This window comes from Bombus huntii, chromosome 6 (assembly GCF_024542735.1).
Source record: "Bombus huntii isolate Logan2020A chromosome 6, iyBomHunt1.1, whole genome shotgun sequence".
NCBI classification, from domain to species: domain Eukaryota; kingdom Metazoa; phylum Arthropoda; class Insecta; order Hymenoptera; family Apidae; genus Bombus; species Bombus huntii.
Genome location: NC_066243.1, coordinates 14,811,383 through 14,826,789, shown reverse-complemented (window position 1 = coordinate 14,826,789; position 15,407 = coordinate 14,811,383). Strand labels below are relative to the sequence as shown.

At 41.0% G+C, this 15,407-nt stretch overlaps 1 protein-coding gene across 7 annotated transcripts in view; it reads right to left on the bottom strand.

Annotated features, from left to right (window-relative positions):
• The window catches only part of LOC126867126 (histone demethylase UTY), a 148,970-nt gene that overhangs the window by 19,491 nt on the left and 114,072 nt on the right, over positions 1-15,407 (bottom strand). For 6 of the 7 annotated variants that reach the window (XM_050621319.1, XM_050621318.1, XM_050621322.1 and 3 more), the window contains 2 exons: positions 7,591-7,769; positions 3,648-3,776 (listed from right to left, as the gene is read on the bottom strand). In XM_050621319.1, the coding sequence (XP_050477276.1) occupies positions 3,648-3,776; positions 7,591-7,769 (308 nt within the window). Of the gene's footprint in view, positions 1-3,647; positions 3,777-4,503; positions 4,653-7,590; positions 7,770-15,407 lie in introns of those variants that run through there. The other variant, XM_050621324.1, reaches the window with a different exon arrangement.

Below are 15,407 nucleotides of genomic sequence, written 5' to 3'. Positions count from 1 at the left end.
AATTCAAAGTCGATTTTCTCGAAAACAAAGCCTCGAACGAAAAATTGTTATTCTATATTTTCGACTTCCTTTTTCGCGTAGAATCACCCCCCTTTCCGCTTGTACCACCAGTTACCAACCACCCTGTATAACTAGCATTTTGCTGTGCAGTCCGCAACGTGTTCACGGACGTGTTCTCAACGCGAACCTCGACTCTGCTACGTTTCTCGGGGATGAAAATGATTGGGAAGACGTTGCGTTTCAGTTTGACACAAGTTTACGTTTGGTCGTTCGGTAGTTTATTGCTTTGATACGACAACTTTGTGATTATCGAGGATTGGTTTGTCGCGGAAGCTTACAGGCTTTTGGCGGAGCTTTGGCTGTCGCTACACTTCGCCAGACGCGATTATGGTATATTATTATCGGTAAACATACGACGATTATGGTATTGTATCGTAGAAAATGCTCGGGTTCGTTTTGTAAATTTCCAGGCTACGGCATCGTAACCGCGAATTCTCACGCGAGTTATCGACCTGTTTCATCGTGCGGGAGAAAGCGCAGCAAATACTTGGAATTCCGGCTTTCCTTGAAATTTCGCGTATCGCCCGCTACTCGCTCGTGCTTCCGGATTCTTTTCCTTGCCTTCTTTATTCCCCCTCTTTGTTTCGCTTCGTGTGTAATAAACGCGTTAAGAAGCGAGGAAGGAAGAGACGCGAGGTCGAGCCTCGTCACGAAGGCATTTAAATTATCGGGGCGGGATATCGGCTTCGTCTTCGAAGCGAAATTTCCAGATGTCGGAGCCGCGTGCCGATGTAATGGCATTTTATTGCGCCCCTGATGACGTTCGCTTTTTTCGCTGTTCGATATCCAGGCCGCGATCTTACGTACGAATTCGCGTTTTATCGAGATTCGTCCGCGTTATTATTAATAGATTTGAGATACTCGGGTTTCCTTCATCGCCATACTCGTCAGACTATCGTCGTAGATATTCAGATACCTTTTATTTGTATCGTTTCGCTTGTCACATATTTTATCTTTTATTCTTCACTTCGGTATTTATCCAATGGGAATCCGATCATCGAGAGTTGCGCGCATCGATAGAAAAATTAACGAAAGACCTTACGATGAATTTGTTCTATCGCGGCTTTAGGTTCGCGATACGAACGAAATCAGAAGGAAGACATCGATGATTTCAAACGGCACGAAAATCAAGGATAACGAAATTGCATTGGAAATCGAGTCCAGCGAAGTGAAATTAAGGAATTAATAAAATATGCTGCTGGTCGGTTTAGCTTGCAGAAGGCTCACACGCGTGTGCGTACGTTTCCAAAAATCGTTTCTCTTTATACGTACGTGTGCATTTCCTCGCGCTAAGGTAACAGTGTAGCATCGGCCCGAGCGCCAGTGCCGGTCAAATGATCGGCTTCAAAAATTGAATTTAATCAGACGATATAAGAATTTGCACAAAGTTGGGCGAACAAGCGAAGGTACGATTTTAAATTAAACTTCAATCAATTTCTGAATTTTCGTTAATATAGGAATTTACATAAAGTTAGACGACCGTACGATTTTAAATTAAATTACGCTAACATCGTAATACAGTGTTAACATTCTCGAAAAAAGTATTCCTTTCGGCACAAAATCTAGCTTCCTCGTACGAAATTTCCGAGCTGCCTCTACGCGTCTTTTTCTTCTCAGGCCCGAAATATTTTTCAAATCTTCTTTCGCTCACCCCCCCCTCCCACCAGGCAACCTAATAATTCGGAGGTTGGTCATCGAAACGGTGAAAGCGAGAGTCGTTCTCCCCTCGATGGGTCGAGCAAGGATCCTCGCCGTTTCCTTTGAGGCGTTTCTATTCAGCCCTCTTCGCTCCTCTGCGCAGCCTTCCGCTTTGCCGAGGGATTTGTAACGCGCAAGTAGGTCAGCACGACGTGCAGCTTGACCTGTATAATGTTTCGGTTCTACCTGCCGTGTCACGTAGCGCGTACCATCTCATTAAACGGCAGTCGAGCACGCTCGCAACACACATTTCACGATCCGGCTGCGGAGAGAATTCGGCCTTAATGCATCGCCACTTTCGATATATTTCAACCTTTCTTCTTCGCCTCTTGCGTCCTTTGCCCGGTTTTCATCGGAAAATGGACTATCGTCAAAGGCAGACGAACGTACGGACGGATGTTACATCGGTTGGAAAATTTCGAGCATGGCCTTGTTCTGTTGGTTCGGCAACTAAGTGATTGCGGATTTTGTCATCAGGTCGTAATGACACAGGCCGCAATCGCTTAGTTGCCAGCCCGATATTTTGCACGAAAATCTCTTCTACGTTTGTTCGCTCGAGAAACGGGAACGACACAAGCGTAACTTTTATTCTACGATTGATCAGTTAGGAGCTCGTTGAAACTTCAGCAGGCGAGTAAACTAAAGCGCGTGGCAGAAGGTAAACGTCGAGTATACTCGTCGAACACGGAGTATGCGTGTTTGTTGTAATATAAAATTAGGTTGTAGATAAACGATGAAATACTTGATCGAGAAGATGTAAATCGATAAAGGGAATATTAAAAGCAACAGACGGTCAGACGCAAACACGCGACTCGAATTGAAATTGAACGATGCTCGGAAGAGGATTCGCCGGTTAAACGCTCGTGTAGTAGCCCGGTTGGGTTACGATTCTGTAATTCCACGAGTCGACGATCTTCGCCGGCTTAACAACCGCTTTAATCCGCGCTGTATCGAGTTAATAACGCGGCTGCGAAAGATACAGCGGGCGGTGTGCACGCGTCGCGACGCATCCGCGGATCCTCGCTCGAAGACGGTTCACCGAGCCAGAATCGAAATTTGGCGGTTCGCCACGGAGACGCGATGGCAAAATAACGGAAAACAGGAACGCGAGAAAATTAGCCTCGAATGGGAGAAAACGTGACCAATTGATGCAAACAAGAAGAGGAACGAGAAGGAGGAGCAAAGAAAGATAAGTTGGAAAAGGCTGACGGGGTAGAGAGGTTCCCACAATCTCGTTTCCTTATCGAATTCGATTCTCTCTTTCTCTCTCTCTCTCTCTCTCTCTCGATCTCTCCTCTCTCTCTGTCGCTCTTCCAGCTTTCTTCTCTCGTTCGAATACGCACCCTCTCCCTTGTCCCCACTCTGTTGCCAGCGTTCGCTGCCCCATCTCATCGCCAGGCCACCCCAACCCGGAATAAATCAATACACGTGTCTGCTACTTGCTCGTACACTCGGCTCGGCCCTTAAGCCGAATCGTCGCGAGGAGCTGACAGCTGGCGAGGAGAAAAACGATTCGCGTGCTGGTGATTTTGCGTGGGTATAAAAGGGTTGTAGGGTTAATTACCTTGGCGGAGCACGAGGTTGGCATTTTTGACTGGCGGCATTCGTGTGCAGTAGCTACGAAACGTTTTTCTACGTGGTACCATTATTTTCCAATAAAGAGCCTCTTTTTTTTCTGTTTTTTTCAATCGAACGTTCTTTCATCGAACGTTCACAGTCGCTACGAGAGTAACGCTATAACGATACGTTTAATATTCTCGGAGTTGATCAATTGCTCTATATTCGCTACGGTAGTTACATTGGCGTGGCGATAGTTTTTTGTTCTAACGGTAAATTCAACGGCAGTCGTTAACGTTTATTATTTATAGTTAAGGATGGTCGTGACTCACCTAATTGACGACAAATGTCGGCCTTCAGATGAGAAGGCAGAGTCTTTTCCTTGAGCAATGCCTCGTAATGCTCCTTGGCAAGGCGATATTTCCCTTGGACCTCGTACAAATGGGCTATGTGAAATTTTACTGTAACAACGGAAAAGAAAGACATCGGTTTAATATCGAGCACGTGGGATACGATTAACGATACGTAGACCTGGTAATCGCCGATTATTTCAGACGCGTTATTGTCAAATTACGTTACGAATTGTTCGTACGAATTTGCAAACTTAACGAAGAATATGCTTGATAAAATATTCGTTGAGAAGAGGAAGAACGGACAGCACGATTCGAAGTAATAATAATACCGTATCGTATATTTGCAATTTAATCACGTGCGTATAATAATTCATCGATACTCGCGCACTTTGCTATTACCGGTAGAATACGAAAACTATGAATAATTAATTAATTCTTTGTACAGCTGCATTTATCAACTATGTAATAGCCTGCTTGGCTTTGCAACGTTATGGTGGAAATTTGAATATGTTAAACAAGAGACATGGTGTTTACACAAATTGCATATTATTGATTATGCGTCATTATTACAAGAAATATACATATTGAATGAAAAACGCGATAATTGCATGTTCTGTTTCCATTATGATTTCAATTAGTGCACTCGAAAGCTGACATCTCTGATGAGAATTTATTTTTAAATTAATATTCGAATAAAATAAAAAACAGCCATACGCGTGTATATAATATAACATTTTCCAATAATTACAAATGAAATTTCCTTGATTTAAAATAACACCGTGGCAATTACGATTGACCAATGGAATAACACAAAGCGTAGAACAATAATACTTACATGAAAATTTCAATCTTTCAACGATCCGTCGATTTTCTATATTTTCGTTTGCGTATTTTAATTCCAAGTTGCATTCCTCCCTTTGATCTAACTATAGTATGCAAATACGTACTATCGTTTAGATCGTTGGCAGACACCAAACTGACTTGAAATCTCAATGGGTCGTTGCTTTTATGTTCGCCTCATTTCATAAACACAACTTCGCTCGGCTGAAGAACCAATTTCTCGGTAAACGGAAATGATTCCCCGTGCGCATGGGATCGTGGTAATCGTTTGAATCGTGAATCACTCTTCCGTATGACTCAATTTGAATATTTTATCATCGCTCTTTAATTAGTCTATTAAACCCGTTAAGCGTATGATTAATATCGTTAATTATTATTGTCCGTAATGTCCATTAACTTGCACGCTCAGCCATTAAGAATGAAAAAGCTTTTATTATTCTTGCGCCATCTTCTCAGTGGTGGAACATAGTCGCGGGTAAAATATTAATTCGCTGCCATAATATTTCGAACGGTAACACACGCTGTTGAACGATTAGAATCGATCGCCTGCGAGAATCAAGTTCTCTCATAACATCCAACAGCTCGTATCCGCGGCGCCGTTATTTTTACTCTCTACGCTAAATTTAAACTTCAAACAGCAGGACAGAGAACTAGTCGAGTCCCGGTTGACTCATTGCTGCTTCTTGGTAATTCGAAGTGACGCTACGCGACGAGATGAAACTCCAACAGGGAAAACTGACGGAGATTCCCGTTATCGCTTAAGATTTAACGTTCTGTTCCACTTCTGTTGCTTGATAAATCGTTACGTAGAATCCAGTCACTACGTACCCCGTACGTACATATACCACCGCTATTTAATATTTAATCGACGATTCGGAATTTATTCCTAGTAGCTAGCGCACCTACAGTCACAGCTTAACCATTTAACAAACACGATGTTCCGTGTCGAACGGTAAATTCCAACTGCGTTGCAAATACTGCAACTTTAAAAGCTACGTACGTGTCAAACGAAAACCAACAATTCCAATCTCCAAATGTTATCCGCGAATAAATCGAATAAATCGACCGATTAACGAATCGCACCCAATATTTTCCAAGTTAAACGACCTGTTTTTATATTCCATACGAACCATAAAAATTAGGTAATTTTTCATACCGGTTAATTAATTATCTACCGTAACCGTTTCTTCTCCTTTTTCTTTTCATATCCGCTACGTTGTTCGCCATCAATCTGCTTTATTTAATTATTTATTCTATCGGTTCATTTTTTCAATTGTTCTACAATTTGAATTTAACAGAACGGGGGCGCGTAAAAGACGGAGGAAGAATAAAAGTAAACGAAACTCTCACACGGTGCAATAGAAAGTGAGAGACAGACAGAAAGACAGAGAGAGAGAGAGAGAGAAACCGTGGAAACACGGTTGCGAGGTATCACGAACGCAACGTTAAATTAAGTGGCAGGTGAATTGAAGAAAAATCGTTAGGGTAAGCGTTTAACGCGCCTTAAATGTCGTCCACTACGCCATACGTGTTATCGTAGGTCATACGTGACACAAGAATCGCTGTATCACGTTGGGAAAAAGGGGGTCAAGTTCGAAGCGGAACGCGAGCAAAAGGTCTGGCATCTAGACGTTGTCAAGACGTGGCGCGCAGGTATGTAATAGGCGCTTTTCACGCGGCGAAAGTATCGATTTCATTGTGCCATTTTAAATAACGTATTAAAAGCGTGCAGGGGAAAAATCGTCGGAATTATTGCACCATCCGCCGTCCCATAGGAACTTTTCATCCGCTTGCTTTTTCCATTTCTCCGCAGGTAGATTAATAACTTGCACATTTGATGGATCGATCGAATCCGTTGGAACATTTAACGTCGAATAAATTTGAAATGCTCGGTGGCAAAAAAAAAAACGATTTGTTTCTCGCGCTCTAGAATTTTTATTTCGATGAACTTTCTTTCAAATAAAACATCATTGTATTTGAGAAATTGAAACGAACGATCGCGTTGTTTTTTTCACGGATTTACAGTGGCTACGAAATTGATTAAAGCATTCATAGATCGATCGATCAAATTCGAGTATATTAGATTCATCGTTTAGTCACACTGTCGTACGACGACACAAAATTTGAAGTAAAAATAAAAGCAGAAGAATAAGATCGCTTATTCGAAAAGTAGAGAGTACGTAGCTTTTTTTTTTTTTAATATCGGACAACAGAACGATCTATTCTCTCGATATCGAAGATTCTATGTTTAAGAAATTGATCGATCGAAGTCTGTTGACGCGTTCGATGGATTTTTCTGCTGCTGCAAGTTCTCCTATTGACATTCGACAACTGCGATATAGAACACAGAGAATGTAAATCTAGAGTGATCGACTGCACGAGTTTAATGACTTTTTGCATCAATCGACAAGTTGGAGTGAAAGTGGTTCGCATAACCCGATATCCAAGAGAGCGAGATCTCGACGGCTTTTAATTTTTAAGATGCCGCAAAGCTCGTCCTCTCTTTAATGAGGCGTCCATGAAAAGCGAGAGTTCCGTGAAAAGTGAAAGTCTCCGTGTATTTTAACAAAAATTATCTTTTTTCGCTACAACGATACACTTTGGAAACCAGATATTTCTGTGACGAATTAAATCGATCCGAAGAAGACATTTCTCCCTCAAAAGCTGCTCATTCCCAATGGCTTTCGTCGCACAAGTTCTTCGATTATCACGATATATCTCGAGTATCGTTTCGAATCGTCAGAAAAATTCAAATCCTTTCACGTCCATAGTCTTTCGTCTTTTGCAAGACGATTAAATAAACCAAAATCCTTCTTCCTCGTTATATATTACGATTATCCTTTGTACTCGTAATTCGCGATGGTCGAGCCTCGACATTCGCGAGTTCTTGCACGAGTATCGTGTTAGTGTGCGAAGAGGAAGGAAGGCGGTACGAGGAAGCCAACATATGGTATGGGAGTAAGATTTCGGGAGTAAAAATGCGCGGTTTACGGTGGGCAGCTGTTCCGCGTGAATTATGTTTTTTGGAAGGTGGAAGACGCGTAGGCGATCGTAAAGGGGGCGAAGAAAACCGAGAACTTACTTTCGAGCTTGGAAAAGGAGGCAGGTGTCGTGGCATCGATCAGAGCGAGTGTCAGGTGCTTCAAGGCGGCGTCAAAGTCAGCGTGGACCTTCAGCATTAAGCCGAGCCGTAGGTGAACCTCGCAGGCTCGTGGAAATCCTGGTTCCACCCATAGCACCTGCTGGAATGCTTTCACGGCCCTGCAATGATAACGATCGAATACAATTTCAATCGAATAAATAGAAATCACCATTCTATTGCATCAACCTATCCCTTGATCGACACACCGTGAGACAAAGTTTATTCCGGTCACGGTTTACGGAAATTCGCGATCTTCATCGATACGAGTTGAGTTTCCCGATTTTTAGTTACAGTTTTCTTCCATTTAGCCTTATCGTTTACTTGCAACTGTCAAGAACCTTTCACATCTCTCGTACTTAACATTTACGCTTAAAAACTATCACTCAAACTCGATCTTGTACCTTTCGCGTTCCTTAGTTTCTTATCTATGCCTTTACTATTTGTACCCTCGAAGAGGCCAAGTCTGAACGACGCGTACAGATTCACACGGAAATATCAAGTACGGAACTCTGACAGTAAAGTGTAAAAAATGTAAGGACTGGTGATACAAAACTATAAGTATAGTATAAAACTATTCGCTAATCTTTGGCCCTTCTTCTCTGTTCTCCCTCTCTTTATCTCTCTTGTTCTGCTTTCTCTTTACCAGCCATCGCTTCTTCATTCTCAATTCCTCTCGGGATCTCGAGATCCGCGGACCTCGTGCCTTCACGACAACCTCCGCTGCGTCTACCTTCGTTATGAATATAATCGTACGTGTAATATTCGTAGGAATACTAAAACGACTGACTGGGAGAACGTGGAGGACAGGAGCGTAACATTAGAGGGAATCACAGAAGAAATGGAAGAGACGCAGAAGAGACAATGGAATAGTTGCGGAGCTTAGAAACAAGGAAGCAAGAGTGTAGAAGAAGGAATATCGTTGGGCAGAGAGCAGAGAACAGTTAGGTTTCCTATGGGAAGCCTAAGGGAGAGGGAGTGTGCAATAAAAATATAAGATAGAATTTGAGAGTACAATTTAGAGTAAGTTCAAGTATAAATGCGATGTTCTATGTGTATATCGTGATCTAAGGTTGACAATGTGAACGAGAAATCTACACACGTAAATCGATCACATTTTCTAGCAAGCAAAAATGAATAATACGATATAATAATAATTTTCATACTGTTAATTATATCGGCAAATGTTTTAGGATAAAAGCTGAATAGCTTCGAAGGAGATGCGTCGCGTTTTCATGTTGTTCGTCTTTTTGTAGGTGGCCGCGTAAAGATCACGTGGACTTTGTCTTTTTAAACGCCACCATATGTATCTTTTAATAGGTTGATCGACGCAGCTCAATATTCTCTACAGAAGATTATTTCAATCTTCTTCGACGAACCTCGAAGAACCATTGGTCCAGCAGATATTTCAACTGAAGCTTTCTTATTGCGTTACGAATACAAAACATTCAGATTTCTCGTAAATGCGTACAAAAATCCGTAGTCAGACTACTACACCTGGCGTGATCTTCTAGTGGGTCGCGAAGAACAACGTTTTCGAAAGTGGGTCTCGGCCCAGTAATAGTTCGCGAAGCTGTGGACTGAACGACTGTTCGATAAAAATCGTGGCTCGTTAAAAATTCATTGTTAAGAAACAGGTTGACGCGAGGGACTTTGTCGCGTAATCGCGTGCATCGCGCGCGTGCACGAGGATGAACAGGAAGTGGTTGGTGGTATTCTGGCTTGTCACGCGACAACCGCGTCTGGGGTTGCAACGATAACCATAGAGACGGCCGATGGACAAGCAACAATAACGATCGTGCAGTTGCAAATGACACGGTGCGTGTGTTCAGTCGGTCGAGACACGCTGCGAACCAAGCGAACTCGACCTGATTCTACGCTGAGTAAGAAAGTGGCAAATCAACGTTTCCTCGCGACGATTGCGCGTTAAACAGACTTACCAAAAGGCATGTTTTCAGGAGGAAGTTCAAGGCGATTTTTCCACTGAAACTTTTGTCTTCTAGTACAATTTCGGATACGGCAGTTTGCGATGAGTAGAGAAAATAAGATAGTTTAACAGAAAATGTTTCAAATGGAAGCTCGTTGGTATCGGACGAAGAATCGACCGATGTAAAAGAAGCTTGCGAAAGTATCGCTTCTTTTATAAAAAGACAGTCTCGCAATGGTTCTTTTGTGTAAAATTATTTTCTGCGATATATCGCACAATATTTTGTACCAGACAGTTACCACTTAATTATTTCGTGTGTTCCAAATGATTGATTATTTTTCTTGCGTATCTTCGTACTACGTTAGAAGCCGACTTCGGTAATGCAATAGCGTGTGTATCGTTTCTGACATATGACGAAATCTATTTTCTTTTATTTATTTATTTTCCATCTGTACACGTACGCGTTTCTAGATAAAATCTACATGACGTATAAATCTTATCTGACACGTAATAATAGTTTAATCGATTATAACACAGTAATAGGAATTTAATTGATTTCTGAATTACCAGTTACAACTGCTATTTAGAGGTTGAAAAAAGATCTTTGTATGTAATTCATTTCTTTACTTCTGTCCTTCACAAACATATTCTCTTTATTAATAGAAATACGAATTTGCATAAAAACCCGCGATCCGATAATTACGATAATTACAAGTTAAATTAAGTCGAATCTAATGCCTAAGAAGTCTCTCTCTCTCTCTCACTCTATTTATACGCTAGTCACATTGTTATCGCGATTGTTCTCGCCACGAACAATGAATCATCGGCTTTAACGAACCGTTTGGCAAGTGTCAAACTGAAATTCCAAGTCGCACGATGTCGGTCGTTGTCATTTTGTTTCGGCTTTTAGAGTCTCTGGACGAAAGCCAGCGTTAAATCGACGTACGCGGATTGAGTAATACTCTGCTCGGCCTCATATGAAACAGGATCGCATATATCTATCGGATGTGCCAGTGAATCGTATTTTCAATCGAGTTCCCGCTGCTCTTTTTACAATAGAAATTTACGCCAATAGAAATATGCAAATAGCGTAACAAATCTGCTACTAATGTCAGAATTCATACTGTCACTGTTACGAGTTTAGATCGAGAAGTTTGCGAAATGACAATGACGAAACAACGAATAAAGCAACTCCTACCTACGGAAACTTTTCACATTGACCTGGTTTACGCGTACGACGATGTATCATCGCGACGAATCATCGCATACGTGAAAATTCGTTCACCAAGATGCGATAGATCTCACATGGGCATTGGAAAAATTACGATAACCGATCTGGTCAAAAATTATCTCGTACGACCTATCGTGTACCGTTACACTCGGAGGAGTTAAAAAATTATTATCGTTAAGAATTAGACACCGCATCGGTATAATACATATGATAGCGACGTTAGAAAAATCACGGTAACCGAACAGGATCTTTGGAAAAATGATCTCTTGCAATCTACCGTGCCATTATATAGCTGGAACGAGTTAAAGAAAGAGAATTATACGACGATAGATCTCATAGTGACGTTAGAAAAATGACCGACCTTCTCGAAAGTTATCCTGGAACCTGTTACAGAAGCCCGCTACTCCAAAGAGAGGTGAAAAAGCGAAGCGTGCAGAGACGTCGTACGATGCGATAAAGCAAGAGACAGACACCATTGTTTCGTCGCTGACAAAAAGACCGAAGCCGGAGAAGGAGGAATGGAAGTAACGGGAAGATTAATTCCGCGGCTAGCACAACGACGACAAATTAATCGAAGCCCGACTGTCGTTCCCTGGCGCGATGAGAAGTAGAACGACCGAGATAAAAAAAAAAGAAAGAAAGAAAGAAAGAAAAAATAAAACGGAGAAAAAATAAAGAGGATGAGAAGTACGAGATGGAAACGGGGAAGGCAAAGAGATCGGTCGGTTGCCTTGGCGTAAAGGCGGTAGTAAATTCATTCACGAGAAGCTATTCATTCATCGTTTCATTCACTTCGCGTTTCCTTTCGGGGTTCGTTGTCTTCGGCAATGAGTCACTGTTACACGCGGTCGGCTGGCTGTGTGGGAGAGACAGAAATGTCACTGACTCGACAGTGTTGCGAAATATGCTCGCGAGAAACGTTCGATATCTACCGGCAACGAAAGCACGACGGATGGCAACGAAAGTCGTTGCCAGCCTTTCGTAGGCCGCGCGCCATTTTTGAATTTCGCGCGCTTGCAAATTCAGCTTGGAATTCTGGCTCGGTGGTCATTGGCCGACGTTGTACAAATTGAAAATCCTTTGGCAGGACACAAAGTACGTAAGAATAAGAATTAAATAGTAGAAGCTGGGCTAATTGATCGGCGATGTTAATTCTACGTTAGAGTTCAATTCTTCTCAGACTTGGTCGAAAGCGACGTTCTTCTTCGTCTTCGGTTTTCCTTTTCAATTTAAAATACGAAACGAGATCTTACGAGAGATTTTCTTCATTTTGTTGTCGACGTTGTGAAACATCCAAAGACAGGCTGGAGTCTGTAATTATTCACGCGCTGTATCAGTAAAATAAAAATAAGCTTTCCGCAGGAAATAAAAGACACGAATCTCGAAATTTTGAAACGTCGGAGACTCGCGTGTCAGAAATTATTCGAACGTGAACATTTCAACGCTGATATCTGGATTTTATAAATATCATCGACGTCGTTACGTCTTACGCCAAGCCAGCAGAATCCTTCCAACTCTCCAAGACTAGAATAAGCGGAATCGATCCGCGACCGATGACCTATCTCAACCATGATGAAACAGAAACGAAAACCGATACTGATTCTGTCAAGTCGATGTCGTTGTTTGTTGGCCACTCTGCCATTGACCTGGGTGTATTTATAGGTTGAAACATCGATTCAGCCGGCGTGGAACAGCGTGTACCCGGCTGTGGCTGTCCAACGTTGATATTCATCATGCGGATCGAAAAAAATACAGATCGATAAATCGAGCAGCAACCGTAACAATTGTGCTATACTTTTCACGTTTTACGAGCGACATCGTGTTTTAACACTCTGGTAAACGCAGCTGGAGATAAATTCTAACCCTTTCGACACGCTTGTGTTATTTAATGGACAAACATAAACAATCTGCACTGACAAATGTATTTAGCCACGTATTTCATAGATTTTCTTTTACTGTCATTTTATTTGTTTTAGCAAAACGTAGCAAATTCTTGAGGCTTAATCTAAAGGATTATGATGTATAAGGCGGAAGAAGAAATTGAAGCGATATCGATCATATTATTTCAAGGGAAATATCAAGGGAAGATGTCAATTAAAATATGCAAATTTACTCTATACGTTCGTTACTAATTTTCTGTATTTCTGTATTATTTCTAGATTCGCTATCGATAGGTATTTATTTCAATATATACCAATTTATCTTATTAAATATATTTCCTTATCGTTACAAACGTCGAATATCTTGGGTGGAAAAGAAAAATAAGGAACGAAAGAATGCTTATCGAATAATGAGACATTGATTTTTCCTGTAATAATCGATATCGATATAAATTAAAATCGTCAGACCAGCGATCGATCGCTTTCGAATGCAAAGAAATTGCGTTTTACGACGTAGATTGGAAATATTATCGAAATAAACATTTTTTTTTCGCTCCTCTTTTTTTTTGTCGTAAAATATACGTACGTTTGGTTTTTCTACAACTTGCAACGCTGCTATACGTCAACGAAGCCACGTTATTCGAAGAAACGTTATTCATTCTCGGATACCGATGTATACCGAGAATAAAATTATTATAAAGTATTTTATTTATTTACCTTAAGTATCCCCTTCTTCAAATTATTGTCTGGAAATCGAACTTTGTAGCGCTAAGTCTAATTCTACGAACTAACTGTGCTACTATTTTGTAAAAACAGAACAGTTGTATGTCAAGAGATAAAACAAGGTAGTTGCGGACAAAGTTGCTATAAATATACAAGATAAAAACTACTTTAGTAATCTCTGTGAAAACATTTAAGGTATCTAATCGCGACGATGTAGCAATTTCTATATTTTTATAGTTCATTATCCACAGAGACATTTTTTAAATCGCTACTCTTTACTGTTTATTTGTAACGACGGAGTTCGAACGCAGTAAGATTTTATTCTTCCACTGAAACTGGAAACGTTATCGTCCTATCGTCTTCTTAGTGTTGAGAAGACGAAAACTTTCGTAATTTACGTAATTTTGTGCCAAGGTTTTAGCCAACGAAACGTTTCGATTTCTCATATTTTATTCACAGATACGTTAACGATAATTTCATTAGTAGACACGTTGGTAGAAATAATATCGCGACAAGGTTCCTTCGACTTTGATAAGTCGAACAGATTCGATAGATGTGCTTCCAAGTGGATTTCCAAATATACAAAAAGAATAGATGATCGCGTAGAATGATCGTACATGAACCTATTCTTCGTCGCGAATGTCGAGACAGAAACAAACAGCTGACTCAGAATCCACAGGATCGCGTAGGAATTCATTTTCTATCGTTTAATTTCATTTCTTCTAACGTCCTATTTTCTAATCTCCGATTCTTCTTAACACTTTGACTGCCACGTCGAAATCACAGGTTTCGCTGAGGACGCCACGGGAGTATTTTTATTATTCAAAGCATATAATGGCAAAATAATAATAAATTGACGACGTAAGACGACATTCTTCCCCAATGCACCGTTTATCTTATTGGTGGTCACGGGTGACCACCGTGGCACCTTGGTAACAGTCGATAGCGACATATCGTAACGAGGCTTCGTTTATTTCAACATACCATTCGTATTCGTTATTTCTTTGTAAGCAAAACGAGCGGAATATATCGTTGAAACGTGTAGAAGATATTAGTAAACGATTATAAGCTGCGTTTATAATAATATTCGTAGATTACCCCTAAAAGATATGCACGCAAACACAGTGCACCGTTAGATGCAAGATTTGTTCTCATTTTTTTATCGATGTTCTAATAAAAATGTTTAATTACTCAATGGGATACTTTTCATCTCAAAGTATCTTGTATTTATCGGTTATATTCAAAATATCCTAACTGTCGATGTTCATTCAATGTTTACAATTGTAAGAAGTTCAAGCGCTCTGGTCACCAGTGACCACCGTGGAGTCACTGGAGAAACCGTGGCTCTGGTCGTATGAGGTGGTTATCGTGATAGTGATAAGATAGAACACTTACTATTGTTGAACTATACTACGTACGTACGTACGTACTATTGTCGACAACTTGTTGAAGTGGTGAACTCGCGATTACTATTGTTGACGTGGTCACCACTTCTAAGAAAACTCTACATCTGGTCTTTTTAGTTTTCTCAAGCACCGAAGCCATCGACAGCGTACAGACAAAAGACTGCGACGAAGACAGACCACGAACAGTAGACAGGCGACGTTGGCTTCGGGCTTTTCAGTTACAGGGTAACACAGCTGGACCAGCTCAAATTGTATTCTTACTTATAATTACACTACTATTTAAATATATTTTCTACCTTACAATTTATCCACGAGTTTCTCCGTTTACACGTCAAATAACCTCAACAACTGTTAGTGGTTCGCGATTCGCGATTACAAGTTCGACTACTGATCGACGTGTTTTAATGCGCGATTTAAGTTCGGACGATGATGTCGATGGGATAGAAACCGTTGGAAAGTTTACTGTCTGAATTCCATTTCATTACTGTCTGAATTACTGTGTGAATTTCACGAATTCACCCTAACCTACCGTAAAATACCCGCGCACGTCGCAGCGATTCAGAGCAAAGAGGTTCACGATTGACCCTCGACTA